This window comes from Eretmochelys imbricata, chromosome 11, assembly GCF_965152235.1.
Source record: "Eretmochelys imbricata isolate rEreImb1 chromosome 11, rEreImb1.hap1, whole genome shotgun sequence".
NCBI lineage: Eukaryota > Metazoa > Chordata > Testudines > Cheloniidae > Eretmochelys > Eretmochelys imbricata.
The window spans coordinates 59,192,769-59,217,707 of record NC_135582.1 but is presented as its reverse complement, the minus strand read 5'-3'; the positions used below and the strand labels follow the sequence as shown (position 1 = coordinate 59,217,707).

Sequence of the window (24,939 nt, the reverse complement as noted above, 5' to 3'; positions counted from 1 at the left end):
TTTTGTCAGTGAATCAGAGGTGGCAGGAGTGAGGTAACCTTTTCAGATCAGCTATATGGGTTCCTGGGATGATGTACATTTCTGCTAACAGACAGGTAGGTGTAGGTGTGTATGTGTGAGAGAGAGAGAGAGAATCAGTTCTTGCCTCATGTAGGCTCAGGTAAATTGCTGTAAATAATCCCTGCAGTATGTCTAAATTTGAGCCTCTCAAAACAATTAAATGACTGCCTAAGCTGTGCATTAATTTCCTGTCACTTAATGGCTGCCCGTTAATACAGAATTAATTTCTAGGTTTTTTGGGATCAATTCTGCACCCATTGACTTTATTAAAGTAGGAGTGAGTCCTTCATTCAGTCTGAATTCCCCTTCCTGCTTAGTAAATTGCATTCATAATGGTGATAAAACATTTGACTACCAGATACATCATAATGCATTTACTGTATTAGTTGTAATTAGTATCACAGCTGGCATTCCAATTATGGTCAATTGTGTTGGTCTATATGATGCAGCTGAGCCTGCTGCAATACTGCGTAATACAATAATATTTTCATTTACCCAAAGAAAGTTCAGAAAAAAAACAAGCTCTAGCTTAGCCTCAGAAAACATTTTACTAATGATTAAATGAGTGCTTTGGTTAGATGGCAGAGAATCTTTAATCACATGCTTCCACTTATCTTTAAGTGAAGATTCCTGGCTAAATCCCTCACATAACATGTATGCTCAAGTCTATGTACTCAGAGCTGCTCCCAGGTAACTACAGTGGCCTAATAACAAGAATGGACTTCTAACCAATGTGGGCTGGCCGGGCAGAGTGAACTGGATTGTGCAAGGTCTAGGTTAGAGGAAATTAATATTAAAGGGAATTGTATATAGACTGGGTCAGTGAAGCTTCTCCAGATCCTCAGACAAAAGTAGTTTGAATGTTGTCATACACAATCACCTATGAGGAAGGTCCCGATTGGGTCTGTAAAGCCGCTGGCCATGGTAGGGATGGTGCATTACAAGTGGAGCACTTGCAGCCATTGTTTTGAAAGCAGGCACATTGCACAGGGAAAGCTTAGTGTCTGAGGTTTCCACTGAAAGTACAGTAGGCACCTCTGCTGCCTTGTGAAGAGGGTTATGGTCCTTTTGGGGAATGTATTGTACAGTTATTCTGGACTGCACTAGTTCAGAGCATCTTAATCAAGTTTGCACTTGCATTAAGTCGGTGGTGGGGAACACACTCTGGACTCCATGCTGTGACCCTTGCTTTCTTCTATATCACCTGAAGAGGGTCTCTGTCTCTCTCTGACACAACGATAGTGATCTTATTCTCTAAGTGTGTAGCCAGCATATCTCGCAACTCTGACAGAAAGCCTCGCTCAGTATTACTGTGCTCACACAGAATCACACTTATCCCTTTGGCAACAGCATCCAGTACTTCATGGTGGGACATCTCTCCTGCCAGAATGAGAAGAGATACCACGTAGATTAGCTATTTAGACCTGCATCATTTGTAGTTCATTGTAAGTAAATATATTTAAAAAGTCTCTGCTCCTGTGGAAGAGTAGTGTTGCAAAAATACTATGTTGTTCCATTTTCTAGAATACAGTCCTATAGAGAACTATGGAAATATGTTTCCCACAAAAGGAGAAATGTGATGCAGATTGTGATATTCATCACTATACAAGAGTGCTCTTTTTAAAGAATTCATGAATGTTAACTTTACAGAATTGTTTACCTTAAATGACCTCAAACACTTCATTACATAAAATTTAAGAGTATTTGCCCCCACAACCCCCACCTCTGCAGGAATTTTTACTCTTACTATTTTTCCCTCACCTCCATCCAGTGGAGACTTATTTTTATATTTACATTCTCAATAGTACACTAATATTCTGATGTAGTTTTCTAAAATCTGTCATTAACCCTAATAATTTAGACCTATTTTTTTAAATAAGTAACTTTCTATGTGTTTATATAATCCATCTACATGGAGGGCCCTCGCTCCTAGTGCACCTCTGCGGGCCTGGTGCAGCACCACCATTGTGTCTCTACCTCAGTTTACCCTAGTGGACTTCAGTAAGTCCAGTGAGGCTGATGTATACTGAACAGTGCTCCTTCAGGGTCTAGTTTATTTCACCCACAGCTGGAACTTTTGTACAAATTCCCCCAGCATCTCTAGCTAGAAGGGGAAGGGACTGAGTTAAGTGGAGTTGATAGACTAAGGTTATGTCTAGGTCCCTTACCAGCGAGGCTCTCTTGACCAAGAACCCTCTTCTGGAGCCACAGCTTCTTATTAGCTGGGGGAAGTTACCCTATGACACCGTTCCAGGTGAGTCTGCATTACTATGTAGTTCTTTGTCAACAATAATTACGTTTTAGATTGTCATGCAATGGCTGAAATTATCTTTCCCAGACACTTTCCAGAGACCTCCTGAGGATTTAACCAATTAGGAACTTTTTCTACCTCTACCCAGGTTAGAGCTTGGATTTACACAGCATCTTTCAGACACCAAGTATCCTACTGTACCTTATAAAGCAATATTAGATACTGGAAGTGCAGTGACTATATGTGCAAACAAACCAGACAGTTTGCTTTTCACACAGCACTGGCTGTTGAAGGATGTCTTGCTTATGTGATGTAATTGCCTTTCTGTATGTCTGCACAGCACCTACCACATTTTAGGCACTAATGTAATACCAGTAATTCTAGCTGATGTTTTGAAATGTTTAATTGAAAACTGTGTTAGAACAACTTGATATGTTCTACAGGGTGCATCTTTTGGTTTGGATTTTGTGCTGGGAGAGCCAGGTTGGGAAGAATGAAGGTGAGTTGCCCAGCCTTAGGAATATGGGGCTACACACAGTCCAGAAGGTCGTGGATTTCCAGGTTTACAGGTTAAAACTGAATAGCTAGATCTAACAGAAGGAAGATCTAGCTGTAACCTGGAGAGAAGAAAGGTTTCATGTCCATCTGGCAGACTACAGAATCCTAACTTCTTCCACAACACTAATCACCTATGTGATTGGTCTCATATGTGTATGGTAAGAGTGAACTGCTCACATATAGGAAGAACAGGTTATAAGGATGCTGGAATTGAAGCTGGGAACCAGTGTGGCAGAAAGACATGATTTTTAAATTAGACACTTCAAAATTAAACACACAAAACCAACAAATGAACATCCTGCTAATGAAACATATGCTTAGCCTCACGCTGATCACTTTGCTTCCCCTACTCTTCTCTTTTTTCTTTTTAGAGTGGAAGCTCTTTGGGGTTGTAGACTGTCTTCCTCTCACATTTTGGGAGCTACTGCAATCTAGATTACCATCTCCTAAAGAAAAATGCTATGTTAAGAATCTTAGATGAGGATTAAGTTTTTACTGTAGGTCTCCTCCTAGATTTAGTCCCTGAACTTTGCAACTGACTGCACCATGTGGAGTTCCTTTTAAGTCAGTGGGGCTCCACACAGTCATGCACCCTTGCGCCTTCAGTTGCAAGACTGGAGCCTTTTTGTTTATTTCTTAAATTTAGTTATTTCAAAAGCCCATCATTTACTCTTAATGATTAGAAAGACGTAGCCCACAATTTTGTTAGACTTGAATTGTTTGCATGTATACACATCTAATACAAGCATCTGCACTAAGATGGGATGACTGACAAATTCCCCATGGACACTGGGCTACAATCTTGAACAGAGTCTCTCCTACATTTGACATCTTTATCATAGGTTACCAGGTGGTCAATCTAGCACTTGACCTGCATTGTTGCTTGTAGGATTTATTTGTTCTTTTAGTAACTAACTGATTCCTTGCCGTTTGCAATTATACCACATTCTTCTTCACAGCTGGATTCCTCAGCAACTAATCAGATTGCTCTTTCTAGTGACGATTTTATAAAGCTAAGTATGGAACAACAAGTCTCGTACCAGTGAGATAGAGGTCGGCTTCCACACCCTGCAGGACGCTGCTCCCAGAGCCAGCACACAGAGCAGCCACCTTCACTTTGGTTTCTGCAAGACAGCAAGTGCCACAATTAAACTGCCTTCCTACCCCTCAGACTTGATGCTGGCTTCAAAACAGATAAATGCAGTGCTAACCCTTGTCTTGGTCGTACACCCAATGGAAATTTGTTGGGTGCTGGGAGGGGATATTAGTTTGGAGGAGGTGTATGGGCCACTAACTGGGAATGCAGCAAAAAGCCATGGTCTCTGTAAACTAGTGATGGATGGACAGCTCCTCTTCACTAGCAGGAACCTTCTCCAGTTGATGTGTGGAGAAAAGAGGAAATTGCTACACAGTGGCTGGTTCTTGACCACTGCAGTTTAAGTTTTCATCTGTTGAAGTGTCTTATTAGTAATGAATAAAATGATCTCATATGTATATGGCAAGAACAAGCCAATGGGAGCTGGGGGGGGAAGGGGCAGTGCCTGAGGGCAAGAGCCATGCAGAGCTGGACCTGCTACTGGCTGCTTACAGGGTGCAGCATGGTCCACGGTGCCAGGACAGGTAGGAAGCCTGCCTTAGCACCCCCACTATACTGCTGACTGGGAGCTGCCCGAGGTAAGCCCACACCCCAATCCCCTGCCCCAGCCCAGAGCCCCCTCCCACACTCTGAACCCTTCATTCCTGGTCCCACCCTACAGCCCTCACCCCTGTACCCAAACGCCTCTGCCCCAGCTCCATTGGATCACAGACATCAACAATTTTCTTCAACTGGGTCGCCAGAAAAAAAGTTTGAAAACCCCTGGTCTATACTGAATTAGGGGCTTTAAAACACTGAGCATGGTTTAGGAATACAGCTGCTAATCTTGATAGTTTTTTAATAAGACTTGCCTTTCTCAGGGATAATACCAAAAACTAAGACAAGCTTTCCCAATTATTCAGTCTCACAAGTTATCCTGTTTGAAGAGAGGCAGTTGGGGTTTAGGACAGGTAACTGGATCAAGAGGACCTGAGTTGTATTCTAGGTTCTGCTACTGATTTGCTGTTTGATCCTGGGCAAGTCCTTTCTCTACGCCTCAGTTTCTCCTCTCACAAAACATGGATATTGTAGGATAAGTATAAAATAAAACAAATTAAAGTTAGCTTAAGTTTGGTTTAAAAAAAATAACATTTGCTTTATAGTTTGTGGCTAGTAGGGAGAAGGCCCCCAACAGAAGGTAAAAGAAGGCTGTGAAAATAAAGAGTTGCAGTAACAAAAAAGAAAACAAAAAACTGTCTTTAAAAAACAAACAAGCCCAAACCTTCCCACTGTTTTGCTTGTAAGCAAGGAGTGGCAGAGAAAATAAAAATGGGAAAAAAGAGGGCATAAATCTTACCTAATTTAAAACTGAAAATAAGTGTAAATTGCCTCAAATTGGCTTTTAGCTAACGTCAGTAATTGGCAATTACAACACCATTTGTTTGTGAAAGGGTATAAAAAGTAAATTCTTAAAGGGTTCATAGCTAATAGCTGCCTGACCAGGTTGAAGTCAACCAATATGGGTCTAAGCAGCCCTGGGATTAGCCCACTTGTAAGTATCTTAATCAAATGCGTAATGTTTTGTTATTGTTTGGATGTAGTAAATTGCTTATTTAGGCTTTTTAGGCATGTTTAAAACAATTGTATAAATATCATTTGACCTTTGAATTTAATAAAATATTTTAAAATAATGGTTAAATTAGTGTTTGGTGGTTTCCCATATCAATATTAATAATGCCAACAGATATGTACATATTTTTGTATGGTGCTATACAAGTATACTGTATTCTTACTATTTCAAGGAGAAGTTAAATCTCAATTCATCATGTAAGAGTTTCTAGAATATTACCTTCAAGGTGGCATGTCTGTTTGTCCCCAAAAGTCTTGGGAAAGAACCTATAACAGGAGGTGCTATTGTACAACTCATGGAAAAAGACAGCTCATGCTGTTTGTGTGCTCTCTCCCTCACAGTGATAACCAGTGTAACACAAAATTCACTGTTAAAATTCAGACTATATTAGAAAAGGAGTCCCTACAACAGGGGTCGGCTGCCTTCAGCACACGGCCCATCAGGGTAATCTGTTGGTGGGCCCCGAGACATTTTGTTTACGTTGATTGCCTGCAGACACGCATGGACACGGACACGCACACCCCTACCTCCCAGTGGCTGCGGTTCACCCTTCCCAGCCACTAGGAGCTGCTGGAAGCAGCAGGCTGCAGGGATGTGCTGGCCGCTGCTTCCCCAAGCTCCCATTGGCCAGGAACGGCCAACTGTGCTCACTGGGAGCTGTGGATGGTCAACATACAAAATGTCTTGCAGCCAACCAGCGGATTACCCTGATGGGCTGCATGCCAAAGGTTGCCGACCCCTGCTCTAGAATATATGTAGTATAATAACTACTAAAACCAGTTCTTCTTTAGACCCACCTGGTACTAGGAAGCATATCTGTCCTACAGGAGAGATAATACACCAGTAATAACTACTCCACCAACTTCTTGTGTTTATGGGGCACTAATTATAGTGGAAAAATCAAACACACTTGTGGACTTGTTTACCTAACGTCTTCCCCATTCCCAGGGCCAGGCGTATGTAAGGCAGCCTTAGATGGCTTTTGATTCGTTCAGTCAAGGCTGACAGGGAGACTGGCTCACTCAGCGTGCATAGGCGTCCCATTCCAGTATGTGGAAGCAGAGGCTGCGGAGAAGCAGAAGTTTAAAAAATTACTGTGAATGTGCTCCCTGCAGCTGTTCACATCACCTTTTTCTCTAACAGGAACTGACATCTAGACACCACAGTGCTGAGTACAGGGGCAGTAATTAAACAGAGTCAGTTTCTGAGTGCTTTACAAAAGAAAGATACATATGATATTGCAAAGGACTAGGTAACACGTTGGCCACATCTACACTAACTATTAGTTGAAGTGCTACTGTAGGTCACACAATCATTTTCACAGATTTAGAAAGTAAATGCTTTCAAGTCCCTCAAGGTCAGTGTTAAGGCAAACTGATAGAGGCATCTCAGGGAAACTTGCATTGCTGCTGATAGTGCTGTATCTGGTCTGTGAGTAGAGGATTTCCGTGTCCAGGGCTATCAACCTGGTGCCTTTCACAAGCACTAAATTCATGGAAAGAGGAATTGGTATGGGAATTCTGTTACCTTCTGTAATAACATTATTTCAGTCTTGTGATAAAGAAGGCTGTTCCGTGACAATAATGCCACCACCTCCAGCAGCGCCTTCTGGGTGCAGTTCAAACTGACTCGTGTCTGCTCCTCACCTTCAGCCCTGAGAAATGACAGCATTTTTGGTGTTTACTAAGAAAACAGAATTTCAGAATCTAGTTAATGGAATAACTCTTTCTATCACAGAAGAAAGAAAAAGGAGATGTGGTACCAGACCAACACACTACTATAAAAGAAACATACAGCTTAATGGGGATGCGGGAATTAAGCCAAACTGCTCCCATCAAACTGAATGACAAAATTGTTCCTCTCCATCTCTGCAGTTGGACTGGTACCTGTAACTTCTTGAGTTACTAGCCACCCTTTAATCCCAGTTTGTACTTAATATTAAATTTAGACTTTGTGGAGCAAACTGAACTCAAATTCTTTCGGCCCAAAGAAACACTACAGAAGGGTCACATGTTCTGTTTAGTCTCTTAATGCCATTAGCATCCATGTTTAAAATTTTTTCCACAAAGGTTATTTTCAATGTTCTCACAAAAGCAGATTGGAATTTCAACACTTGGTAATAAAAACGGCTTCTTTAAAAGGAAAGACTATCCATCTTGTTCAGTCAGTTCTTCTCACTCCAAACAAATTGTGAAATGGATTTGAAAATGAGATTTTTAAGGTTTCCTTATGGCATGAAGGCCACTTTTTAGCTTCCACCTAAAGATAAAGTTCAGTTTCATACAAAAAGCTATTCCCACTATATCCACATACCACTTGGCCCACACATTCTGCTGACACATTAACCATCTCCTTATTATTGAGGTCACTACACTTTAAGTTAAATAACTTCCCTCATTAAGTCCTGACACAGAAGGCTGTACCTGAGGAAGTCAGATTTATCATCAAATGCATCCAAGTCCACCAACTATGAACATAAAAACCAGTGCCTGAAGAATACCCAGAGAAACTTATAACAGTAAAATAATCTCGATCTCCATCTTAAAGGCCCACTATCCCACAATGGTAAAAACTTTCAATAAGAAGTTATAACATCTTATCCAGATCTTAGATAGTCACCTGTATATTATTTCTCATTATTGTAGTTTGCATCTTAAGAAACACCTTTCCCTTTTCAAAGCAACAGAAGAAAACAACAGAGAACCATGCACAGTACCTGGCAGGGAGAGTAATGAGAGATGAAATCTCTGGGATCCCTCGCATGCTAGATAGGATTGTCTCCAGGTGCTCAGTATGGTCCACACTGAATTCCACCCGGTGAGTGCCCTCAGTTGGGTAGCTGGGAGCCATTGATGGGTGTAGTGGGACAGTGGTACAGGCACCTGAGAAAACAACATGCAGTACAGAAATTTAACAGCTTTGCAAAATTGTACTGGTCCACTCAACCACAGAAGATATTATTTTTGTGGCAAGTGAATAAAATAGCATTACTTTTTTCTTTATCATCATCAGCATAACTATGGGCAAGCAGATTTTGTTCTTCTGTTGGTAAATTGCCATAATTATTTTGCAAGGCCGGTTTACGGTCAGACACAAGTCTCAACTTATTTTTATGATCTGTAGTAAACTGTTCAACAGCTTGATGATGATGATAATAGCATTTGTAGTGCTTTTAATCTAAAGATCAAGTGGTTTATAAAGTGGGTAAGCACTATTATCGCCATTTCACAGATGAGGAAACTGAAGCACTGAGATGTGAAGTGACATGACCCAGGTCACAAAATGAGTCAATAGCAGAGAAAGAATTAGAACCCACTTCTCCTGACACCAACAGTGGTCCCCTAAGCCATGCTGTCTCCGATGGACTGAATCTGTTTTAAGTACGTATAGGCTAATGCTAACATATTATTTGTATTGTGTTATGTTATTGTCTAGCGGCCACAGTGCTAAGTATTGTATAAACACAAAGATGTACTGTACAAAACCTGCCTTAGAGAGCCAACTACTGAAAATATAGTACCAATGATTCCTGAACCATTTTTCAGTGTAAAGAATAAAAATCTAGGAGGTTTCATGTAGCTAAAATACTGTATAAGTGGCTAGACTTTGCACTTTACAAAAGCTTGTCTGTGCCCAAGAGTGCATCATACATGCAGAACTCAATTTTAACTCTTTATAAAAACAGAAGAAAGTTTACTTTTTTCTAACTTAAAATAAGGATTGCTGGGAGGGAGGGAGAATGATTTATTAAGTATCAATGGATATGTTTCTTTTAATGTTCTTACACCCTAAACATATGAAAGGAACCACTCTTATTATCCAGGAGGCACCAGAGCACATCCAGTGATCTGTGGCTTAAACTATTGTAGTCAAGTTACCCACCAAATGTGCTCAAATGGTTCTGTTCTCATACACTTGATAACAGAACTATAGACATTACAGATGGAAAAGACCTATAAGGCTCATCCCCCAGAGGCTGGTTCAGGATTGTTTCTTACAATATATTTTTCTAGTACTTTTTCTAGTTTAGTGTTAAATGCCAGTATACTTGCCTCTGCATACTGGTTGGAGTGCCTTATTAAATAACACCTAGCATTCATGAGCATGTGGAACACTTTGCCTTTTAGTCCCAATCACGTAACATCTTTGTGATAACTATAACAATTGCTTACAGTTGCTTGGTAGGAAGGACAGTCTGATGGTCAAGGCACTGAACTAAGACTCAGGAAACCTAGGTTCAGTTCTCACTTCACAGGCTTCCTGCATATTTATAGATTCCGAGACCACTGAAATCATCTGGTCTCCTACATAACACAGGCCATAGAACCGACCTTATGTGGCTCCTAGACTGTATCTTTTAGAAAAACATCCAGTCTTGATTTAAAAATAGTTAATGATGGAGAATTCATTACAACCCTTCATCATTTTTTTCCAATGGTTAATTACTCTCCATGTGAAAAAAAAAAATGCCTTATTTCCAGTTTGATCTTGGACAAATCACAATCTGTTCTGGGCCTCAGTTCCATAATATTTCTCTATGTCCCAGACATGCTGCAAGGATGAAATCCATCAATGGTTCAGAGGTGCTCAGATACCATATGATGGGGTCACATAAATAAAAGTATTAAAGAATGTATACATTTTTAGCTGACAGTGAAATTTACATGCTGTGCTTTTTGGGTGAAAAAATAAGTACTCCATCACGGGCTCCCATCTTTTCACTAAGGTGGAACCAAGGATGAGATCCAAGATTATATGATCAGCCAGCCAGTGGTCCACAGACCAGTTTGGAAATTCTGCCTTAAAAGTTCTCTCTCAGGTCAGAGCTGAGTCATATTTATCGTACAATGTGGGAAAGTTTACTCTGTGGATAAATAAGAGACTTAATTTATGAACTTTGGTTTCTAGAGCTATCTGGAACTTTTTACCAACATATGATTATGTATGGTGGCCAGTACATCCCTTGGTCCGCGCCACTTCCAGCAGCTCCCATTGGCCTGGAGCAGCGAACTGCGGCCAGTGGGAGCCGCGATCAGCTGAACCTGCTGATGCGGCAGGTAAACAAACCGGCCTGGCCCAGCAGGGGCTTTCCCTGCACAAGCGGCGGAACAAGTTTGGGAACCACTGATTTAGATTACTTTAAAATTATGAAAAAACACACTTTTAAAAAAATAAACTCAAATCATGCATATAAGCACCTGGGAAAATTGATAAAGACATTTCTCATAGACTTACACTGTATTGTTAAAGAGCAATTTAAATTGAGTATCAGTTAAAAAAGGGGTATCTCACCAAGTCCTTTGGCTAGCCAGTTATTGACTCCATGAGGTATGGCATCATATGCTGTGTGTGGAGAGTAAATGCCGACTCTGTGTTCCAAAGCCTGGATCACAAGACGCTCTTTCCAGGTTTTCCATGTAATGCGCTTGAGTGCTCGGAATATGGGTGGGTGGTAAGAGAGGATAAGATCTGCCTTCCTCTGCAATGCCTCCTGCATTACTTCCTCTGTAAGGTCATTAGTTAGGAAGAGTGTGCTCACAGTATGGGGTGGGCTCGGTTCTACCAGTAGTCCTACATTGTCCCAGCTTTCAGCCAGAGAGAGTGAAGCAAAGTCATTCAAGGAGGAAACTAGAGCTTTTAGATCCATGAAGGAGCGTGAAGGCAAGACAAGCAAAGGCTGGATGCACTGGAGAGGTCGGCGAATCAGGTGCACACAGGACAGCAGCATGCATATATCTAAAGAGGCAAAACATAATTAGGGATGTTGAGGGATAGGGCAGAAATTTAAGATAATTCTGAGTTAAACATCAATGCCTGAGCATTCAGACTGGCCAACATCCAGCCCAGGTATGAAAACACCTCCACTTGGGCATCTCATTCAATATTTTTCAATAGAGATGGAAATGGAAGTGTTTTGGAACAAATTGATAACTTAAAGTGGTCAGTTACAGGGCCAGATGGTATTCACCCAAGAGTTCTGAAGAAACTCAGATATGAAACTGAAGAACTACTAACAGCGGTATGTATCCTATTGCTTAAATCGGCCTCTGTACCAGATGACTGGAGGATGCCAATTTTTTAAAAGGGCCCAGAGGCGATCCTGGCAATTAGAGGCTGATAAGCCTAACTGCAGTACCAGGCAAATTGGTGTAGTAAAGAACAGAATTATCAGACACATGGGTGAACATGATATGTTGGGGACAAGTCAACACAGCTTTTGATCAGACGGTAACGGCAACAAGAACTGCTAGCCACCAGGGGGGAAAATGTGCCATTCTTTGCTCTCCAACACTGATGAACGCTGCATATGAGACAGAGGTAGACACTACAGAAGCAACCAGGGCTGACTTTAAACACATGCAGCACAAGAGATCTTGGGATCTTGAGCTTTTGTGGTCTTGGGCAGACTTAAATAACAAGTCATGGGCAGAGCAATCCTTCTCTCAGCTCAGTGTCTTTGAAAATCTTAAGGCTGAATTTGCAAACCCCATCATAAAGATAAACTTTTACTTCGTCTTCTAGTGTTGTAACTAGTCTTCCTTCCTCTACTTTCACACCCCTTTAACACAGGGGTTAGCAGCACAATGGTACCCTGCTGAACTCCTGTTTCAGGCTCTCTGCAGTCTGGGGAAGATGGGGCAGGCTCGGCCATGTTCCCATGCTTTTACTGCGCACCCATAAGGGCTAGAAAAGCTACCTGATCTAGCAACACTGCCTAGGTAAGACAAGCTGTGGCTATGCCACCATAGGGACGCCACTGGCTGGTCTGGGGAGCCTGGGTTTCCACAGGGAGCAGAGCCAGGGAAGAAGCTATGACAGAGAGTGTGGGGCTCCGCTCCTGCCCCCAGGCTAGGGCTCCTGCTCGGGCCAGTGGTGCCACGGGGAAGGGCGCTATGACCCGACCCCCGCGGCGCGCAGCCCCGCCGCGCTGACAGCCCTCGCTTGGGGCAGCGTCAGCGCCTCTGTCCGGGGGCGGGCCCCTCAGGCGGGCCCGTCCCCTGCCAGGCAGGGCAGCCCCCAAGATCCGGCCCCGCAGGCCCCCGGGCGCACCGACACCCACCTACCTCGGCCCGGCTGGGACTGGCGGCGCCTCGCTGAAAAGCGCCCCCGCCCCGCGTGGGGCCTGGTCCGTCTGCGAAGCGGCCCCTTCCGCTGGGCCTGCACCGAGCGCGGCAAGCAGGTGAGCGGGCGGCTGCGGCGCTCGGGGGCTGGGCCCCTCCCGGGGCGCCGGGGTAGCCGGGCCGGAGGCCCCAGTTCCCCTGCAGCGGCCCCTCAGCTGGGCTGACCAGCACCTGCCCCGGGCCGAGCGGCTCTGGGGCAGCCCCGTAGAGCCTGAGTCGTTAAGGGCTTGGCCCCCTCGGCCCAGCCCTCGCTCTCCGGCTGAGCCGCTTTGTCTCTGGACCCCCAGCAGTCAGCCCGGTCCGAGGAGGGAGCGGGCTGGTCGCTTCCTCCATCTCTAACCTTTGCTTGTGATGGGTGGTTGCTCTCAAAAGTCCCCGTGCTGGGCCGTAACAGACCTTGCGTTGCTCGGTATCAGACTTCGTTCTGAGGGGCGAACGGGAATTGGTCCCTGAACATAACGTGGGTAGTTACTTGGGTGCAAGTGATCACAGCCTAATTTCCTTTATGTGCCAGCAATAGTGTCCTGACCACCGGAAATAGCTGTCTACTATACTGGGTGCTTTAAAAGGCCCACTTTCCCAAAGCTGAAAGCAACCATGAGCATAATTGAGTGTGGGAGGAAAAATGTAACCTTAAAAATGTGAACTGTAATAAAGAGTTGTTTAAGAATGTTTTATCTGATGCCCAAATAAACCACAATTCCACAGTCACATAAGCGGCTAAGAGGACAAATACAATCCTGGAATATATGAGCTGGGAAATGTTATAATTAGGGAGGTTGTATTATGTCTGTACGTTACTGAGACTTGGCCACTCTTCAAAAAGGATACAAAAAAATTGGAAAGTATTTAGAAAAAAGCTCGGAGAATGATTAGAGGTCTGGAAAACCTTCCTTACACAGAGGTACTCAAGAGATCATCTGTAGTTTGTTGAAGAAAAAGTTAAGAAGTGAATTGCTCACGGTTCACAAATACCTGTATGAGGAGATTTCTTATCGTAAACAGCCCTTTAAACTAGCAGAAAAAGACATAGTGAGATCCAGGGACTGGAAGCTGAAGCTAGACAAATTCAGACACAGATTTTTAACAGTGACTAATTAAAATTGTTCCAATGGTTTTCTAGAAATGTGGTAGGTTCTCTATTGTTTGCAGTCTTTAAGTGAAGACTAAATCTCAGTTTCGTTAAAAGTTATGCTCTAGCTCAAACAGAAGTTATGGGATTGATGCAAGAATTATTGAGAGCTGTTCTTTGGCCTGTATTATGCAGGAGGACAGACTAGATCATAATGATCCCTTTTGGCTTTAAAAAAATCTATGAATCTTCTCTTTAAATTGAACAGTTGCAATCTCTTCAGGCTCTCATCATATGGAAGTTTTTCTATATATTGATTTGTTTATAAAAATACTTTGTTCAATTAATTTCTAGTTCTCTAAGTGGTGGGTAGTTTATGTAATATACATAAGATGCTTATGAACAGGTTGATCTGAACACTACTGTAAAAATCCATAGTGCAATCACTTGTATAGTTTCACTGACCACCTAAAAGATTCTAGAATTTTTAAAGGAGCTGGTGAAGAAAAACTAAAATAAATGTGTTTTCTTTGCAGGAAACCATTTGACTTGTCTGCATTGGACTCCTAACAAAAAGACATGGTGAGACAGGCAGTTTTTAGATATATTTTTAAATTTTATGAATCTAGTATTGAGAACTGGAGAGCAGCTCTGAATCCCAAATAATCCCACAATTTAGTTTATTGTAAAGAACTTGTGATGTAAAGCTCAGCTACCCATTTAATTGATTTCTGTCCAGTGTGCTGTGGAAAAGTGAATATGTCAGTTTTACTATTTCATGAGATTAGGTAGTGCATTAGCCTTCTGCTGCTAGATTCACTAGCACTAAATTCAAATTCTGGTTTGGATAATGATTTTGGTCATCTCATTTGGTCTCTGTTCCCACATAAAACTGTGTTAAGGGTGTAAATACATATCTGTGGTCTGAGTACATATTACCCTTTTAAGAATGTTAGAGTTTAAAAAATGGAAAGAATTTAAAACCCAGGAAATAAAGTGTGAGGTTACATTTCTCAAACAAGATAGATACACAAACTTCTTTTATTGTGGCTCCATAGAGATCACAGCCAATTGTCTTCCCTTCTTTCTATATAAAGTATGGAAACGTGCACCACAGAACATTGGTTCTGTAATTTTTTCTGTACATGTATGTCTCTACTAGTAAGCGTGATGCTTTGTCACCACATTAATATAGTTCTTTCAATGTAAGTGCTGTGATTTTGTGATCTGGGTGAAGAGAGGCATGATGGCTTTGTGTGTAACACTTGGATAACTGTGATCTGGCACACCCATCTGTCTGAAAACTTGTGTATCCCATTGCTTATTTTCAACCCCCCAAAAAACATTCCCTCCCATATACACAAAATACATTGTGAATAATCCAGAGCACAGACTGACTCATGTGAGTAACACTACTGATTTGTTTTTATTTTTTTCCCCTTTCAACTGAATCTTTGAGAAAATTGCGCTTTGCAGCCACCACCTTTCAGAGGAAGGACTTATATAAAACACTTTTTGCAGCCCATCAGTGCTAACTCAACAGAAAGATTGCAAGTCAGTGACATATGGCCCTTGTTCCTATCTACTATAGACTGACTGAGTGCATGTACTACCATCTCATGGAATGAAACTGGGAGGAACTTGGGACTTCAGCATGGGTGTGCTGAGATATGACTGACTAGGCTATTTTTTCTCTCATCTTTGAGCTGAAAGTGTTGGTATGGTTCACAGAGATGAAAAAATATATGCAGCTGAGCTTTGTTATTACTCTGAAGAATACCTTGTTAGTTCTTTTTAATTACAGGCCTTATTCACATGAGGTCCAATCTCTTCCTGTTGTCTTCACTAGGGATGTGAGCAGGTCCATGGGACACCGTCTCACTCCTCAGAGTGATGCTTGGCGACAGCACAACGAGAAAAGCTCTGAGCATTAATCTTGTTCTCAGTTTTACTGACAACTTTTTTTTAACTACTGGATGTAGCTCAGCTTTTTTGTGTCTGTGAGATCCCATGCATACGGGCTCAGGGAATTCACTTGATTTAGGAACAAATCCAGATTTTGGTCTCCATCTTAACTTCACATACACAGACAGTTAGCTGGAAATGGAAATGCATTTATATTCCCAGGGTGACTAGTGAATAGAGCAGAGTTGGTAGCTTTCAGTCTTTGATTTTGAGTCAAAATTCTGGTTTAATTTTTTTTCCTTCCCTTCAGGCTGTCACACTACACACTGATGTGGGAGATATTAAAATAGAGATATTCTGTGAGCGAACACCTAAGGCCTGTGAAGTGAGTAATATGACAAGACTGGGACTGTTTAGCATTGAGAGGAGACAGATAAGATGGGACATGACAGAAACAAAATAATGAATGGTATAGAGAAAGTAAATTTTGGATGTTTCCATTTATCCTTTTGCATCATATGAGAACATTCAGTGGATGTGAAAAGGAACAAATATAAAACTTATACCAGGAGAACTTTTCATACAGTGCATAATTAACCTGTGGAATTCATTGCCACAAGATATCATTAAAGCCAAGAGTTTAATAAGATTAGACATTTATATGGAAAATGAAAACACTATTACATTAGACAGAATACAAATGTAAAAGAGATGTAAACCTTCATGCTTCTAGGCATAAGATAATCACTGTCAAGGATTAGGAAGAAAACTCCTCTATCGGCAAATTATTCCATGATTGCCCATGATGGGGCTTCTTGCACCTTCTTCTTTAGCATCTAATACCGGCCATTACCAGAGATGGGATACTGGACTAGATGGACCTGCGGGAGACTAGTGTAGAACCCTGCAGTGGGACCAGGATCCCATGGGTCCTGCAGGACCTGCTGCCATAATAACAGGAGTGGGATTAAAAATAGTCTCTAGTATGGCATTTCTTATGTTCCTAATTATGGCCCTGAACCCAAACATATTTACACATGCTTAATTTGAAACAGCAAGAGTAGTTCAGTTACTTCAGTTAGACTACTCACAGCTCCTAGAGTTAAGTACACTCATAAATCTTTGCACAATAGGAGCCTATCTATGCAAAATAGGTTTATAGGACCCTCAGTCTAACTCAGCTTCCTAACAAGAGACCCCACTTTGTAATGTTCTGTTACCAGCGTACATGGAAGAATAAAAAAGATAAAATGAGTTTAAAAACAAAAGGGGAGAGAGAGAGAAAAAAAACTTGGCCATCTTACCTTTTTCCTGGTTTGGGGTTGGGTTTTTTTGCAAAACTTTGCCTTTTACTAAATTAGTCTTGGGCAGTCCCAGTCTGAATATAAATAAAACACTATAGAAGAGTGTTTTTTCATGTAATATGACCAACTGTTTGTGTCCATTAGATATTTTTTTCCCCTCTATATAGTGTCTGCAGAAAACCACCAATCCTGATGCATTGGTTTTGGTGTAAAAGGTTTCAGTCTACTTTTTATTGTTACTGGCACAGTTAGTATTTTTGGTCAGTCTTTAAGGAGGAAGGGAGAGGTAATGAGGGATCATGGAAAACTTATTTTTTTTAAATGTATTTCAATAACCAGGAGCAGTCTGAGATAACACAGTGATAGCATACTATGCTCACAATACAAACCAAAGCTGGAAGGGTTAATTTTATTCCTGTCACCCTTGAGTGTTCCTCTCAGAATAACATAATGTGTCCAGCACAGAACATGTTACTGCTGGACTGCTTCTTACTGAGCACTCTTGCTCTTCCTATAGAACTTCCTGGCTCTTTGTGCTAGTAACTACTACAATGGCTGCATATTTCACCGGAATATCAAAGGATTCATGGTGCAGACAGGGGATCCAACAGGTAAATCCTTCCATTAATATCTGGTATATTGAGCCCTTTCTCAAAGGTGGGAGGCAAGATAAGTAACACAACGCTGTCGTGATGAGAGCGACTTTCATGATCTGGGTACTTTCAGATAAGTTGCTATTCACTCTGGATTTAAAATATTAATTCTAGTCATAAGCTAATTACATCTTCAGCTCACTGTACAAATTTTAATCCTCTCAATCAGCATTCTGTGCCTAGTATTATCTCCATGATCATTTGCTGTGATTTGACAGCTAATCAGTGGGAGATCCAGCATTTGAATGCAGAGATTCCTGTTTCCCATGCTTGTGACCAGGTCACACTGCCTCTGAACACTGTCTGTGTGGCATTTAGGACTATGATTCAGAAAGTGTCTGCTATTTGAAGGAAAGCCTGGTTCACGTCTATTGCTGTTTGCTGTCATATTAATTTGAATTTGGGAATATCTCAGTCTTTTGTTCTCCTGCTCTAAGTTATTATTTATTTAAATTGCAGTAGCACCCATATGTTCCAATTGGGATCAGGTCCTCATTGTTTGTACAGCATCTAACACACACACGAAAACCTGATTCCCTGCCTCAGACAGCTTACAGGCTATCTAGAGTTTTAACTGTAACTGAAGATACCAATATTCTGTTTCAAAATTTTTTGAAAATGACTGTGATAGGAGATTCTTTCTCAACCCTGAGAAGAAAGTAATCCATCCCTGTCACTACTTCCTCAGGCTCTGGGAAAGGAGGTAACAGCATTTGGGGCAGGAAATTTGAAGATGAATATAGTGAACACCTAAAGGTATTTCTGTGCTCTTCAATATACTATTGATGTTTCTTCACATGAATTCAGTCTCAAGAGCAAGAGACGATCAACGTTGCATAGTATTGCATAGTAACGGTTTTGAAAATATGTTAATTAAAGTCCAAGCCCACAGTAAGATAATGGGAGGCTTGTTATTGAAGTGGGGTACTGGAGAGTTTCAGTAGTTTGGGAAATTTAGAGTTAGGGCTGCTTCTCTCTGTGGAGGGTGAGGTGGGGAAGTTTTGTATTGGTCTAAGGTGATTTTCACGCATCCTTGTGGGAGGGGTGAAAGGGAGACATCTGACATGGCAGAGTTAGATCTGAGGGGCTAGTTGCGGATCACAAAGGAGGGTTTTGGCAACTGGGAGGGAGTCAGATTTTGTTGTCTATTTTAATAAAGATTGGGAGTCAGAGTGCTAGGTAACTAAGCCCTGGCTGTCGGCTGCAGTCATGCATTCACAGAATACGTATGTATGCGTTTTCTTCCATTTCTACTTCTCTTTTAGCACAGTGTCCGCGGTGTCGTTTCCATGGCAAACAATGGCCCAAACACCAATGGATCTCAGTTCTTCATTACATACGGCAAACAGCCACACCTTGATATGAAGTATACTGTCTTTGGGAAGTAAGTGACCCAGCAGTGTGCCTCCTCATGATACAGTATGAAGGGCAAGGATACACCAGGGCAACTGTAGTAGAAATCTATAGTCCTGTTACAGCAGAAACCTGTACAAGTCTTGGCTACATAAGTGTGAACTGTGACTGACTTCTTTAGATACTACATAAGGTTGTTGTACTGTATTTTAAAAGACATAAGCAAAGTATTTTTCACTTTTAATTATAATTGCCCCTTTAAAATAGGTGAATATCTTTATCACCCAGGCACACACTAGTTTATTATGTAGAATTGGTTCTGGACACAGTCTCTGGATGTGGAAATTACAGAATGAGGTAATCATACCACAAGTCAATATTTTATGAAATGTGCTGCAGTTATTAATTTTCCATGGAAAATGTTTATAAATTATAGCATTACAAATGTGTATCCTGATCTGCAAACCCCTTTCTCTCACAAGTAGTCACACTGAATTGAGTAGAATTGCTTGTAGGATTGGACCTCTAATTATTTTGTTTGTCTTGTGCAATGAGGGTCTGAATGGCATATTTTTGGTAAACTATGTGTGCTTTACCAGCTATGCTGTAAGTCCAATTATACTGCTATTGGGCTTATTTTAGCTTCTGAGAGATAAGAACGTACATGTTGATGGGCCCAAGAGATCTCAGAAGTCAGAGATTTAAACTAACGTACTAAAACTGAAACTTTCCTTTCAAATATATATCAAAGAGTAGCTTTCCATGGAGTCTGACATTCAGGTTGAATAGAAAAAGGGAAAAAAATCTTGTGAATTGTTGTTGGTCCTGTTTGAGTGCTGGGGGGCTACTGGAATATATTTCTTTTGGGAAAGAGCACTGTTATGCATGGCATTTTGGGGGATGAAACGTTAAAGAATTACAAGGACTACATACACAAATTGAAAAGAAAATGTAGGCCCAACTTGGGGCCTATTAGTATTGACAGTGTCTGTAAGTTTCTCTCTTTTGGTTTGTAGCATTTCCCTCTTTGGTCATCACTACAATTTTGCATACCGGTCCTCCTTTTCATTTTAAAGGGAGAAATAAACCAGCATGGGATATTTTTGAGAGCTGAATATTTAATTTATTCACATGAAGTGAGGCTTCATGAATTTATCCTAATAGTATGGGGAATGAAACTGCTAGGAGAAACACTGCTTTATCTCCCAGCAGTGAAAACAATATTTTTTTCCTTTGATCTTTCAGTTATAGTCATCTAGGCATAGGTGTTACTTTTTTACCTACTGTTGTTACAAGTATCATAGAGAAACATGGTTTTTATATTGATGTTGTCCTCATAGTATTTTGGATGTTTCCTTACCTCTTTCTCAGATGGTCATAGTAACAGTTGTTTAAAGAGTTGTAAGGTATCTATTAGAGTTAAGTTGCTTTCTCATGTCACCTTTCCAGCTTGGACAGAAACCCAGAAGTATAAACTCTACCTCTAAATTTATCCTGTAGTAAATCAGTATCTAGGATGTCCCAGAGCTATCAGATTTATGTGGTCAGTAATGGTTCGGTTAGTACCGCTCCTGCCTCTGTGTCAGAACATTATTGATTAGAATCTGTCATCCATGGCCTGATTCCCCAGTCAGAGGACATGAGTAATTCCCAGTGAAGTCCAGTTTGATGAGTATCTTGCTAGAGTAGTTTTAAATGCCATGATCAGTCTGACCAACCTCTCGGGAATCCTCTCAGGCAATTTATAGCTATGGAGTGAAAGGGTTGGGATGAATTGTGATATCGCAAAGTCAATGGGAGTTACTTGTATCCTGTTTCTGGGGAGGAAAAATCATAACCCAGTTTGGGTGTCATATTAAGTGCTGACAGGGCAGGGGAAAGGAGCATGCTGTCCTTTAAATGGAACATTAGATCTCTCTGGCTACCCAAGTGGAAATTAAAAGGACTGTGGCACCCTCCCACGAGTCATACGTGGCCACTCAAAATTCTCTGTCACAATAGGTTATTATGTCCAGGGGACATTAAATTACTAGTAAACTCATAATAGCTATCTTACTTCCTTACTCAGTCCTTGCATGGCAGGTACCTTAATTCACTGTAAATTGCTTTGGAATACCGAGACTATGAAAGGAAAGGTGGGCCTTTCATTACAAGAGAATTCTCATGATTGTTCTGCTTTCTTTCCAGGGTAATTGATGGTCTGGAGACCCTAGATGAGCTGGAGAAGCTCCCAGTGAATGAGAAAACCTACCGACCTCTTAACGATGTTCACATTAAGGATGTCACAATTCATGCCAACCCTTTGGCTTCATAGACATAAAGTGCCTCGACAGATTCCTGAGAAGCTGGTCAGACTGACTTCTAATCATAGTGTTGATGTGACACTAAAAAGGTGTTAGTTAATTTGGATCAGACCTTTACTGCTTGAATGCAGGACTTTCAGGAGCTGACAGCATCAGGCAGGGTCCAAAGGGGAGCCTCAAATGGGGTTTTCTAGTTCCAGCTATTCCAGACAGTCTGCCAAGGCTCTGATTTATGAACTTTTAGTACTGAACATGACAGTACTGAACATGACAGTGTAACATTCTAGTGTGCAATCCAGACTAATGAGGCACTGTGTCACCCCTGCCCTCTAACCTAGGATGCCCCTTCCAATGCCTCGCTGCTGTAGGCTCCAGCCTGGACTGGTCACTAACAGCCTCCAGCATGCAAGTCACTGCCAGCTATGTCTGTGTGCGTGCTGCAGCCAGCCAGCCATAACTTGGCTCTAACCAGCCTGGGTTATACTGCAGCCCAACACACTCCAAGTCTTAGATTCCACCCTCCCCACCCCCTCTCAGAAATGTATGTCCTATATTGCCTAGGCTTCTCCTGGACAATACAAGTTTATAAAAAGTCCATTATTTGCTTTTAATAGAAATAATATTCACATAACTTGCCATCCCAAATGGAGTTTCCCAGACACTTCAGTTTACACACACTGGATTAAATAAAACAAGTTTATTAACTACACAGAGGGATTTAAGTTAGTACAAGTAATGAGGCATAAAAATCAGAAATGGTTACAAGGAAATAAAGTTAAAACGCTACTGGTGCCTAACTGAACAGACTATATCTGATTAAAGCAAAATTTCTCACCACATGCTTTCAGCAGTCTTACTGACCAAACTTCTTAGGTCAGGACTTCTTCTCCAGTCCAATGTCTATGTCCCTTATTCCTTCGGGTGCAGTGAATTGATGGGCAGAGAGATGGGGGGGATATTTTGGGGTGTTTGTCCTTCCTTTTTAGAGTGTCAGTCCCCCTCTTGAAAAACTTCCAGCGGAGATTCAGGAGACAAAGAATCTATAGGGCAGGATGTTCGTTGCTACTTTGTCCCTCACCTGTTTGAATGCCCTTTGTTTCCCTTCCTGTTTGATGATTCTGTTTACCGCTTAAATGCAGATTAAGCAGAGCACACATTCCTTTGTTTGAGACAGACCTGTTTGCCAACCTCAGTCTGGAACATGAATTAATAACACCATACAGTGGAATCTCATGACTTCACATGCAGTGTTGCCACACATTTTATCAGGATGATAATGACCAGGAAATTATGAGTTTTTAAATGATACTATACAAGATATTGTGCAAAGATTTACAATCGGATGTGGGGTGTGGACACAGGTTCATTCTGTCACAGATAGTATAAATGTTCATATCTGTGCACAGCTTCTGTTCAAGAATACTAGATGACCATGCATTCGCTAACTTCCTTTTCTTCCTGTTATTCCACAAGTAATAGGGGCAGAGGGAAGATGGGCCTAGTAGAAATCAGTGTGTTGTGGGATAAGAGCTACAGTAACCTAGGGCAATGCAATATGATGATGAGAGAAAGGAACCCACTGACAAGTGAAGCCGAAGAGTCTCCATTTGTAAAGCATGCAGCCGAGGGTATTAAAATACTTTGGTGCGCCTTCTCTTTCCCCTTCTACGCCCCTGCTTGAAAGTGAAATAAACTTACTGATACTATCCTCAGTTCCCACTTGCCAGAATCCCAAGAAGAATCACACTTAATTTGGTACACTTTGGTTTTTCATCTCCCTTCTGACTTATCACTTTCCACCTCAATCTCTTATCACTGGTACTGAACACACTTCCCATGCAAATCCTCATCAAATACAGATCACCTGTTTGGATCATGCACTGTTCTGCTTTCTAAGGGGAAGATGATGATTTTATGTGATTCTTTGATTTATGTAAAATCTGCTGTGATGCCTCTTTCCATTGTGGAAATTAGTTTTAGGATTAATTAATGTTTGTGGAGTGCTTTGAATATGAGGGGAGTATTCAATATGGTTAATTTGGGAAATTGGGATTCAAGAGATCTCTGAGTTCTATTCCCAACCCTGTGACTGACTTGCTCTGTAACCTTAGGTAGATCACTCAATTCCCATGCTTCTGTATCCCTCTCAGTAAAATGGGGATAATGCAAATTGCGTTGTAAACCATTGAGACCCATATATCAAATGCATTCCCTATGTATCAAAGTATTATTATTTTGTCCCTAAGAACAGACAATACATTTGAATGTGTGAGAAGGTATAAGAGGCTTAAAAACAGCCCATTTGCATGTCGGAAAGGAGGTAGTATGGTTAAATGTGTTTAGATACTTATGCTGCTTGTCAGTGCTGAATCTCAGTAGGGGTGCAGGCTGACAGGAATTTCTAATGGAGATTTACTTTGATGTGGTCAGTCTCTCATGTAAGGGGCTTAGCAATAACAGTTAGAATTTAAGACTGTGTTTCAAAACACCAGAAAGCAAAGTAGGGGTGTAACTGACATTAAATTATTTGTTTCTATACACTAATTAATTAAAATCGTTATCCCAAATGGAAATAGTGAAAGATTCAGCATTTCAGTCCTCTCATTTGATAGTAAAGCAAAGCTGCTTACATCTCATTATCTTTGAGGCATGCCATTTAAATATTGCAACACAGGGTGTGGCAGTGGAGTTGGTATAAATTCCTGCAATAAAACATAATGAACCAAATTCAGCCCTGATTCAATAGAGTTGCAGCCACTTAAATTCAATGCAGTTTACACCAGGGTTGAAATGGGCCCACTGTCAATTAACCAAGTCCATCTGCCATAGTTGCACTAGATAGTAAAGCTATATTTATCTACAGAAGAAAAACAGTTTCTTGGTGTCAAACTAATGAGATGAGGAGGCTGTACAGTGAAATTGTGTTGTGCCTGTCCTATGGTGGCTGCTTTCTCACTTCCTGGAGCTTCTGATTCTGCTTATTATCTTATTCATGTTGCCATATGTTCCTCATTCGTTTTCACAGGTCAAGGCCTGGGTTATATTTGTTCTGCATTGCTTCTATCTAGGGTTGCCAGGCATCCGGTTTTCAACCGGAATGCCCGGTCGAAAAGGGACTCTGACGGCTCCAGTCGGCACCGCCTACTAGGCGGTTAAAAGTCCAGTCAATGGCGCAGCAGGGCCCAGGGGTTAAGGCAGGCTCCCTACCTGCCCTGGCTCCATGCTGCTCCCAGAAGCGGCTTCCAGGTCCCTGCGGCCCCTAGGCGCTGGGTTGGCCAGGAACTGGGAGGCTCTGCGCACTGCCCCCAGCCCAAGTACCAGTGCCATAACTCCCATTGATCAGGAACCGCAACCAGTGGGAGCTGCGGGGGGCGGTGTCTGCGGGCGCGAAGGCAGAGCACACTGTGCAGAGCTGCCTGGCCGCCCATGTATCTAGAGACTGCAGGAACCTGGCGTCCGCTTCCTCAGAGCCACGGTAAGCATCACCAGGACCCCGCACCCCAACCCCCTGTCCCAGCCCAGAGTCCCCTTCTGCACCGCAAACCCCTTAACCCTCACTCCCCTGGCCCAGCCCGGATTCTCCTCCTGTACCCCAAGCCCTTCATCCCCAGTCTCACCCGCAGCTGGAGCCCTCACCCTCCCCCCCCCGTACCC

General features: G+C 41.9%; 2 protein-coding genes across 4 annotated transcripts; one reads left to right on the top strand and one right to left on the bottom strand.

Annotated features, from left to right (window-relative positions):
- Positions 1 to 302: 302 nt before the first annotated feature.
- NIF3L1 (NGG1 interacting factor 3 like 1) lies at positions 303 to 13,187 on the bottom strand. Of its 2 annotated transcripts, none has more exons than XM_077830317.1 (7): positions 13,036 to 13,187; positions 10,867 to 11,310; positions 8,291 to 8,456; positions 7,102 to 7,228; positions 6,501 to 6,639; positions 3,910 to 3,993; positions 303 to 1,440 (listed from the first exon to the last, which is right to left on the bottom strand). In XM_077830317.1, the coding sequence occupies exons 2-7, from the start codon at positions 11,300 to 11,302 to the stop codon at positions 1,256 to 1,258; spliced, it is 1,137 nt and encodes a 378-aa protein (XP_077686443.1). In that variant the 5' UTR covers positions 11,303 to 11,310; positions 13,036 to 13,187; the 3' UTR covers positions 303 to 1,255. The 2 variants fall into 2 exon arrangements, with proteins under 2 accessions (XP_077686443.1, XP_077686442.1); XM_077830316.1 differs by lacking the exon at positions 13,036 to 13,187 and adding an exon at positions 12,639 to 12,763.
- Positions 12,614 to 22,124, top strand: PPIL3 (peptidylprolyl isomerase like 3). Of its 2 annotated transcripts, XM_077830318.1 has the most exons (7): positions 12,614 to 12,754; positions 14,304 to 14,349; positions 15,983 to 16,057; positions 17,494 to 17,587; positions 18,318 to 18,385; positions 18,895 to 19,013; positions 21,170 to 22,124. In XM_077830318.1, exons 2-7 carry the CDS (start codon positions 14,347 to 14,349, stop codon positions 21,294 to 21,296), a joined length of 486 nt encoding a protein of 161 aa, XP_077686444.1. In that variant the 5' UTR covers positions 12,614 to 12,754; positions 14,304 to 14,346; the 3' UTR covers positions 21,297 to 22,124. The 2 variants fall into 2 exon arrangements, with proteins under 2 accessions (XP_077686444.1, XP_077686446.1); XM_077830320.1 differs by lacking the exon at positions 15,983 to 16,057.
- The last annotated feature ends 2,815 nt before the right edge of the window (positions 22,125 to 24,939 follow it).